Source organism: Anoplopoma fimbria, chromosome 14 (genome assembly GCF_027596085.1).
Source record: "Anoplopoma fimbria isolate UVic2021 breed Golden Eagle Sablefish chromosome 14, Afim_UVic_2022, whole genome shotgun sequence".
Classification (NCBI taxonomy): Eukaryota; Metazoa; Chordata; class Actinopteri; order Perciformes; family Anoplopomatidae; genus Anoplopoma; species Anoplopoma fimbria.
In genome coordinates, this window is record NC_072462.1 from 10,213,359 (window position 1) to 10,223,269 (window position 9,911).

General features: G+C 42.3%; 1 protein-coding gene across 1 annotated transcript; it reads right to left on the bottom strand.

Annotated features, from left to right (window-relative positions):
* Positions 1-378: 378 nt before the first annotated feature.
* Positions 379-7,745, bottom strand: chsy3 (chondroitin sulfate synthase 3). Its single transcript, XM_054612470.1, has 3 exons — positions 6,821-7,745; positions 5,249-5,532; positions 379-4,234 (listed from the first exon to the last, which is right to left on the bottom strand). Exons 1-3 carry the CDS (start codon positions 7,395-7,397, stop codon positions 2,663-2,665), a joined length of 2,433 nt encoding a protein of 810 aa, XP_054468445.1. The 5' UTR covers positions 7,398-7,745; the 3' UTR covers positions 379-2,662.
* Between the last annotated feature and the right edge of the window lie 2,166 nt (positions 7,746-9,911).

The following is a 9,911-nucleotide window of genomic DNA, read 5'->3' on the forward strand; positions in this document are numbered from 1 at the left end:
CATCAGCATACAAGCAATTGTTTTGTTATGCTTGTTATAATGAAAAACTTATGTTAAAGGGCCAGACCGTTCTACCACTTCGCACTAACCCTCTATCACAAGAAGAATGCGGACACCCTAACGAGCTAAACCCCCGACACATTAACAAGCTAAACTAAGGTCTAGGGCTAAGTTGTTGTAAGATGTTTTAGGATTGGGCCTTTTCCATTGCAGGTGTACTGCTCAGGCGGCAAACTCTGGATCTGCCAAGTGAAGCCGATGCGGAAGTGTATTAAACCTTGAATTATATCTACTGCTAACAGGTGGCGACTCTTTTGATTGCAAAAATAAGTCCTATTGTAAAGAAGTCTATGAGAAAATGACTCTACTTCTCTCTTGATTTATTGCCTCAGTAAACATTGTAAACAAGTCTTCTTCAATACAGAATGATGTACATTTAGTCAATTATGGTCCATTTGGAGTCAAATAGACCATAAAGCAGAGTATGCTTTAGGGCGGGCTTACTGTGATTGACAGGTCGCTGTCCCTATCAGAGCCATATACAGCGTCTCTACGTAACTCCTCTGCAGTCCAAATATGGTCACTTCTGCTCATTGGTTGGTGAAAAAAAAAACATGGCAATGGCCGAAATCCAAGATGAAGAAAGCAAAATCACCAAACTCAAGGCCTCAAAACGGCAGTGCACAAACCAGTGGGCGATGTCACGATGACTGCGTCCAATTTTTTTTATGCAGTCTATGATCACAACAAGAATCTGCACACCCTACCCCTACACTTTAACAAGCTAAACGGAGGGGTAGGGCTAAGTGGTAGGGGCAAGGGATGAGTTGGGATTGGGCCTATGCCATGGCAGGTGTACTGCTCAGGACCCAAGGAAGTGCAGTGTTGAGTGTGAAGTTGTTGGTATGAGCAATTCTCGAGAAACACCACAGACCACACATTCAGCTCGTTCTAAACAGGCATGTTTTGGATGGGCATGCACTCGTTAAACACGGTGAACACATGGCGGCTAGTATAGGTCAGAGAGAAAACAACTACACTTGAGAGTGGAAATTAGAGAAACTGCTAAAAAACATACTAAATAAATTTAGTTTTTCATGGCTATAATTCTACTGTAATAATTGCTGCTGTTATTATAAGTAGTCTTATTATATGAATCATTTATGTCATATACATTGAACTGTTATGCTGCTCATTCTGTACACATGACATCTATTGCATTCTGTCCATCCTGGGAGAAGGATCCCTCCTCTGTCGTTCTCCCATAGGTTTCTTCCTTTTTTCTCCCTGTTAAAGGGGTTTTTAGGGGAGTTTTTCCTGTGCCGATGTGAGGGAAGGACAGAGGATGTCGCATGTGCACAGATTGTAAAGCCCTCTGAGGCAAATTTGTAATTTGTGATTCTGGGCTATACAAAATAAACTGAATTGAATTGAATTGAAATAGATTTAGCAGAGTAGCACACCAGGAATCATCTTGGCAGGAGCAGTAACCACACAGACGGCAGGAAGGAAGTTCTAAAAGGTTCATTTTTGAGATTAAAGCTAGGGTTGGTAATCTTCTTCAATTTTTTTTTAATATTTTTGTTGAATACTCATTACATCCTGACAGCAATCAATCAATTAATCAAATACTCTGACAACAAAAAGAAAGACAATAACCTGGTAACTGTGGCTGTCACAACTGTTCAATAATTTCACTCAGTCAGAATGTAATGACTGCCCTCCGGTGCACTCATTGCTCTTCACAGTCTTCCAAAACCAGCTAGCATAACAGCTGTGAGTATCAACAAAAGCCATGTTCGTTGTTAAGGTTAATTATGATCATTTTGGATAAGTGTCTTTGGAGGACTGGGCTGTGGGTTTCTGTTGTTGAATCTAGCGTACTCTTGCTATTTTCTCAAGATTACCAACCCTTAGATTCAAGGTGGCACATTGATGTTGACCAGCTCCGTCTCTCTCACACAAACACACACACAGATTGTGTAACGCAACAGACTATACTGCTCATGGCACAGCAGCCATCAACATTCCACAATCACTGCACTCATGAAGAGCATAGTATTCAACTTACTGGCTCAATTACAGCTGGTGTCAGATGGGTACTAGAACCAGCAACACTTATACATATATAGTATAATATATATAAATATATATATATATATTTTTTTTTAGGCGATAAAGTTTGATCTTTGGGTCATATAAAACGCTTGGGGGCTCCCCAAAGAAGCATTTGTTATTTATACATGTAAGAGTTGGTTACCTCTAAACCAAACCCTAAGGAACTGCAATAAAGGTCCCAGAGCTCTATATTCGCATCGTTGGCACAGTAAATAAAACATCAATAAATCTGTAGAATGTCCAATGTACCAACGGCAAATTTGTATTAAGTTAGTTGTTTGGTATTGGATAAGGTAGCAGACTTCCAAAAAGTGGATGCCGTAATCCTAGACTCTATTGTGTTTGTGTGCGATTTTCTCTGGATCCCTTTGGGGTTGAGTCTACTTACTGTCAGGGTCCTCTCCAGGTCAAATTTGACAGCCTACAAGACCTCTGATCCACAGTCACACTTCAACACACACACACACACACAGTCAATTGCCCGTCTGCTTGCGAGCAGAACTGAGGTAAACTTGTATGGAGGGTTCCAGGGGGGGCTGGAGTGTCAGGATGAAGTTCTGTTGTACCCCGCCTCTATGTGTTTCTCCAGCCACAGCTCTGCTAACTGCATTGTCGATGCAAACGTACTCGCTCTCGACCCGAGGCACATTTTGTGTTGCCTCTGCTCCAGACTTGTGTTGCATTGGACGGGATGATAGATGTGGACAAGTCCTGGTTCCTGACTGCGCAACACTTTCAAACCAGAGTTAATAACTTTTGTGAACAAGTCTACGTCTTCCAGTCCCCAGCCTAAGATTGAGGTGTCAAAACCTCCGGCTTTCAGTAAGTCACTTTTGAAAACACAGGTGATTCCAAATCCGTAATCTCGCCAGAATCCATTTTTCTTGGTCAGCACAAATTTGTTTTCTGTTGGGGCCTTCTCAGAGTACACTATCTTGGGGTTGTACTGACTAAAGACAACAGGAAAATAGACTTGTCTCCCTTGGACAGCGTTTTCTCTGCAGCGTTGCAAGGCATCCCCACTAAAGATGAGATCAACATCGCAGAAGAAAAGTAGCGAGTCATTGTCGAGCTGCGAGGAGCCCAGCTCAAGAGCCAGTCCTCGTGAGAAGTTGCCTGTCATGGGGATTATGGACAGGTCAGCTTTGGGATACTTCCTGTAGTAGTCTCTGATTAACTGACTGTGTCTGCCTCCGGTCTGTTCCCTCTCATTGTCCACCAGAATGATGGAGAGCTTAACATTTTGTTTGGGTATCAAACACACCTTCTCAAAGTTCTCCATGAAGCGGACGAAGGTGTCATAGCGACCGGATAATGGGACCAGGATGTTGACCTTCCTCTGGCTCTGCTCCAACAGTTCCCTGTTTGATTCGTAGACCTGGAAAGGTGACAAGAACTTCAGAGAGTTGGATAGAAAAGAAAGGGATTGGGATTCAGAGTTGATGGCAGCCACGAGTTCAGCCACATCCAGCTCGTCAGCTTCGGTAAAGAAGGGTCGGCTGAAGGATTGCTGAAGGTAAGCGTGCCGCCGCACAGGCACGGTTATTTTGCGTCCCTTGTGTTTCTTGTACAGCAGCAGTAAGTCTATGATGTATTCTGCGCCATGCATTGGATCCACCCTGTAGTAGCCGTACTGGATCTCTTTAAAGTCAATTACGCGACCACGAGTTTTCGAATTCTCGTTAATCATCTCCATGACCTGGAGAATGATGCCTTCCAGCGCGGTCCGAAGCGAGTTCCCAAGGCTCTGCCGGGCAACCTTGTTCTCTGCAGCAGAATAAATATGTCGGCCAGTCAGGAAGTCCCACTCAATTACATCATTTCTCTCATTGGGCTTGTAGCGCATGTAGGAAGGCGGGGACCCCAGCTGCTGGTCCTCCCACAGGACCTCTGTATCGCTGAGGAAACTCATAACCAAGCCTTGGCGGTGGAGCAGGATGCTGCGGTAACAAAGCCTCGAAATCTCACGGCTCAGCAGGAAGCTGTGGAGCCGGTACTGGTAAGCGGGCTTCTTGTTGGGGTGAAGCGTAATGGCATTGTGGATCTTGCTGCTGTGAAGTTCCTCAATGAAACCTTTCTTGTTGTGTTCGTAGTTCTCATAGAAGAGCTGCTGCATCTGTGGAGAGAGTTGCAACACCAACGATAAAAGCACGGACCTGGTACCAGTACAAACAACACTATCAAACCATTTTACCATGGTTCAAACTCAATCTAAATGTTTAAGACTCACCACACACTGAGCTACAGATGGTGTTTAACAGACCAATGTATTGAAAAATCTTTTCTACTATGTGGGCAGCACACTCAAAAAAGAGGCAGATGCATTTAAGAGTGCCGGCCATATTATGGGTGAATCGCATAAAAATCGAACATCAATCTAACTATGTGGCGCTGACTTTGTCTGTCTGTACATAAAATCACTTTTTTCAAATCTATTGTTGTTATTCATGATTTTGCATTCATTTAGTTTACAACATGTAATACCCAACTTTCAAAAAACACAACATAGACAATAACACACAGTTGCATATAATAATAAAAATCTATTCCATAAAAGATTAACATACAAATAAGGAAAAATAAGTTTTTCTTGTTTGGTTTGGTCACTTTGCCTCGGAAGTCTTTGAAGCAGGAGCAGGAGAAGGAACGCTACCGTTTTCTTGTGACATCTTATGGTTTTAGAGAACCACCAAATTTTTCTATAGAGGCTTTCAGGGGGTCTTTACTGTCAATCAAGGGGCCTCGGAACCCCCAAGACCCCCCAAATTTGGCACACTGGCTATGGGCAACAATATAGAACAACAGAACTCCTGGAAACTGGAAATCAGGCCCTGAATACAAAACGTTAAGATATATATTTATTTTTGCGTTTATAATTTAATCACAAAAAGATATATAACCTCACGGAATAAATATTTTTCGTGTCCATAATATAAATACGGAAAATATATTTTTTTATATATATAAATAAAACTTCACTGTATATTTCTGTTTTCACATTAATCATCAATGTGCTGCAAACATGTATTTAATATGCTTAAAAAAGCTGAGAAACTGCAGCCACTAAATATAGACTCCATGACCCTCCTTTAGGGAACCTGAAAGAACAGAAAGCAGTCTCAATCCATACCTCATATGACCACACACACTGCGTTCCTCCAAAGCGCCGCACACAGCGGCCCACCTCCACATCCTCGTGGGTGGTGTACATCTCCCTCAGACAGGTACCGATGTGAGGGACCATCCTGCGTAGAACTTCTCTGCTGAAGATCATCCCGGGGCCCCCCATGCAGAAGTTCTCTCCGGGCTCCAGGGCCAGCCTGCCCAGCTCCTCGGCCATGCCCAAGCCCGTCTGGCCCAGATAAAGGGGCTTGCTGCTGTTCAGCGACCGCAGGAACAACTCCAGCTTCTCGCCTGGCAGAGGGTAAGGGTAGAGGAATAAGATGGGCCTTCCCATAATATAGCCGTACAGGGCTATTCATTTCAGAAAAGAAAGTATCAACTTCAGTTTTAAAAACAGCAAAAATAGAAGAAAAACCCTGTATAAAACGAACAGGAGACGGATACATTGTTATTTATTTATTGTTTGTGTCATGCACATTTAAGTTCCCAGCCAACATGGGATTATAAAACACCAAAACTGTCCACTTGAACATAACTTGGATTTCTTTGTCTTCTCTTCCAGGCTCTACAAATACATCACCCACAGCAAAAGTCCCCTTTCTGAAACACAGCTCAAGTGTTTTGAAGAGATCAGCTCATAAATCATCATATAAAGAGCAATAAGAAAAAAAGTGACTAGTAAACCTGCACGCTTCTACAGCTAAAGGTAATGTTATTTAAAATCAGTTTTAGTTTAACGAATGGTTTAGCTTTATAAAAGCTTGGGTCCTATTTTAGTTATGATCACTACTAATAGTGAAATCAAGCCATTTTTATTAATTAATCCCAATATCATAAATTTGCCTCACAAATGATCTAAATCATAGGACGCCCTCGGTTGTATGACCCCTAACTATTGCTGTCTAATCTATCTAATTTAAAAAGAAGTCTGAGAGGTCCAGAGACACCAGCAGTCATGTGATCCAAGAGTTTAGCCAGTTTTGGAGCTTAAACTGAAAGTAACTGCACCAAAAACATCATCGCAAATTACAACATTGAAGCAGGAAGTCTGTAAACTGAGTTTTTTCTTCCACACAAGTCATTTGAACAAATAAGTGTGTTTTTGTTTTATTTTATTTATTTGTTAATTTTTTTTCGTATCGATTGGTTTTATTGTTTCATCTATTGTTATGTCAGAGTTTACATTTGACCTCAGTTTGTCTTGCTTTGTTTGGTCTCACTGTTAAGCTTTCTGTTGATATATTGCCTTGCTTTTGCTGCTTTGTCTGTCGAAGCACTTTGTAAACTCTGTTTTTAAAAGTGATATATAAATAAAGTTAATATTATTATTATTTCCAATAACTCATATGTTAAATTACTTCAAATGAGGTTCAGGGTTTATGTTTGAATGTTAATGTAAATGTATGGATTTTTATTTATTCTAAACACTGTGGTTCATATTTGACTATTGAAACATAATATCTCCTCATGAATATGTATGAAAAAATGTTAAAATTTGGACTATGGGGATCCCTGTGACTCACACACACACACACACACACACACACACACACACACACCTGCGCACCGGAATAATCACCTCTTATATAAGCGTCATCATCCGCGCGCATGAACCACTCGTATTTATCCAGGTAGTGGTCGTGGATGTACTTCAGCATCATGAATGACTTCTTCTGTGGCGGGTACGAGTCGTCCACGTCCGCCAGCGAGACCACCGGGACGGGGACCGGCACGTGGATCGCCCCGGACCCCGCGCTTGAGAAGAACTCCACCTTCCCCGGTATGGAGCTCACCCAGGTCTCGTACGCTGCCACGGCGCGGGACCGCAGGTATTTCTTCGCTGTCATGACGCCGACATAGAGGAAACGCGTCGGTCTGCTCGCAGGTCTCCCGGTACCTCCGCTACTGTTCCCCGTACTGAATACCCTGTCCTCCTCCTGGCTGACCTGCGGGCTGTCCCGGTCTTTGACAGCCGCGGTGTTCCCGTGGATGGCGGGACCTTTACCGACGGAGGAGTCGCTGTGGTGCGTGCACGCGGGAGACTTCTTCCCTTTCCCCTCCAGAACCTGAGGAAGGATGAGCCACGAGGACACGGTGAACCCGAGAAAGACGCCGAAAATCACGGTCGTCCACGGTCTCCTTGATTTCACAGCCATGGCTGCTTCTTATGCCCCGGAGAGTTTAGCTCTGCGGTGAATGAATGCTGCCGTTGTGTGGGGGGTGCTGACGTGTGTGGACACCCAGCATCTCTGTGCGAACCACTGGGGGATAATACGTCCTACCTGGAGTGGAAAATTACACTTATGATGGCATAAATCATATCGATAAACGGCCACTGGCCCGCCCCATCACCACGGCTCCCCAGTCCCACAAGAAACCGCAACACCGTGCCCTTAATGGAAAGATTTTAAACCGAAGTTCCATCCCGTTGAATCTTCCGTACCGACGGACCGGAGTAGAGTCCCGCTGGCGTCTTATCATTCACCGTAGCGTCATGGCTACCGGACGCTGACATTGAACGTCACCGCTGTGTTTTGTTTTTTTCTTCTTGCTGCATTAAAAGCCAGCTGGGTCCGTTACACGTCGCTCCAACGGCTCGTCCGGTGTGCCTCTCTTAAACCGCACTCCGGACCGTCCGTCACGTTCACCGTTCACGTTAAGACGGTTGTTTTCCTGCAGACTTAACTCGCCATTGCGACGTGTCCGTGTGTTCCTTTCTCAAGATACAAGAAGTTTTCCAGTCGGGTTTTTTTTTTTTTTTCTTGAAACTGAAAGCGTCATTTCAGACCTAAAGGAGCCAAGAACTGAAGCCGTTATTTTTCGCGCAGCCAATGAAATTAAAATGAAAAGCGAATATTAAAATGGAATAGACCTACGCAATGTTATGCACGTGCTCTTATGATATTGTTCATATTCATATAAATCTCACAGCATGACATTGGCGCTTTTATTTTGAAGGCTAATGATCCAACAGCAGCCAAAACTCTTTGTTTCCGGTTGCTCTCTGCTCTAGAAAAAAGGAGACTTACGGTCAGGGTTTATTTTATACAGAATAAATGCTTCCTTTCTTCAGATTTGAAGGACTCATAACGTATTTCCTTCACAAAAAAACATTCGACACTCTGCAATAAAAACTGTCCTAATAGAATTACCCTCCATTGTTAAACTGCACGGCAGTAATTTAGAGTAAAAGCATAATTTCCACGATTCTACCACTAAACTTTCGCTCAAAAAGTAGCCAACTACTCATTCGTTGCAAGAGGTTTTGTGTTTATAATGTATCCATGTTAATGTGTTGCAGTTGTTGCAGCTTTAGACAGAAAATAAATAAAAATAAAGTTGTCAAGGGTAAAAAATCAAGCTCCTCTTGAGCTCCTCATTATAAAGAAAAAGTAATTCAATAATTGTTCAGTCCATTATTAAAAATGTACGTTATTGAAAATATGTTTTTATTCAACTTTAATATCCTTATTCTGAAAAGTCTGCAGCTTTGTTCATGACGAGTTGCACATAAGTAAAATACCAGCAGGGGGCAGCACAGTCAAAGTGATGTTAAACTGAACAACCTGATAGAATCATTAATGCTGCAATGTCAGACTGGTCCAGCTCCAGGCCAAAGGTTAAGTCTTTTGATACAAGAATAATTTTGCAGAATGTTTGCTGCCATGCCTTCTCCTGAAGATAAATTATATTAAATATAAGTTATTTATAAATATATTATTCTATTTTCTTTCTATTTGTTAGCTGCTTTCTGTTTGAGTGAATGTCATTTTTACAGTGACGCTATTATTGTCTTCACCTTCTGACTCCATGTATAAGTGAAAAGACACAGTAAATAAACTTTACAGGGATGTAGTTCAGATCAAAGAGCAATGGTTTCCACACAGGTTTCCATGAATCGTTGTGGTACCTGGACCGTGGTCGTGCCTCCTGCTGTGGCCCTGCTGACACCCATTGCTACTTCAATTATTATTATTAGTCACATTACTAATATTATTCCCTATATCATTATCTTAATTCTACTATAGTCATTGCTGTTATTACAAGTAGTCTTCATTTTTTCCTTTGTTACTCTGCTTACTACTCTTATTATATAAATCACTTATGTCATATACATTGAATGTGTTGTATCTCTGTTATGCTGTTCATTCTGTACACATGACATCTATTACATTTCTGTCCATCCTGGGAGAAGGATCCCTCCTCTGTCGTTCTCCCATAGGTTTCTTCCTTTTTTCTCCCTGTTAAAGGTTTTTTTAGGGGAGTTTTTCCTGTGCTGATGTGAGGGTTCCGGGACAGAGGATGTCGCATGTGTACAGATTGTAAAACCCTCTGAGGCAGATTTGTGATTTTGGGCTATACAAAATAAACTGAATTGAATTGAATTGAATTGAATTGAAGCCACACTTTACTCCCCCACTTTACGCTCCACCCCACTTTGGCATAAAGAACTTTGTAGGTGAGTTGTTGAAATCAAAGCGAAGGTGCAGTTCAAAGATTGGTGTGTTTCAAGCAAGGGCATCAGTAGTAGGGGGTTATGAAGTGCGGTTTAGTTTGATTAAGTTTTTGAGTTAAAAGATCCAATTGGACTGTTAGACCATCACTGTGCGTACAGGCTGCAGAGCATCTGGACTAGAGCTTTATTAACAACTTAATAACACTCACAATGG

What these genes read in the sequence shown, in the direction of transcription:
- chsy3 (XM_054612470.1), bottom strand. Translation starts at nt 7,397, where the DNA reads ATGGCTGTGAAATCAAGGAGACCGTGGACGACCGTGATTTTCGGCGTC. An exon ending in TGATGACGCTTATATAAGAG is followed by an intron (nt 5,533 to 6,820) that starts GTGATTATTCCG and finishes ACCCTCTGCCAG; the next exon opens with GCGAGAAGCTGGAGTTGTTC. An exon ending in AGTGTGTGTGGTCATATGAG is followed by an intron (nt 4,235 to 5,248) that starts GTATGGATTGAG and finishes CTCTCTCCACAG; the next exon opens with ATGCAGCAGCTCTTCTATGA.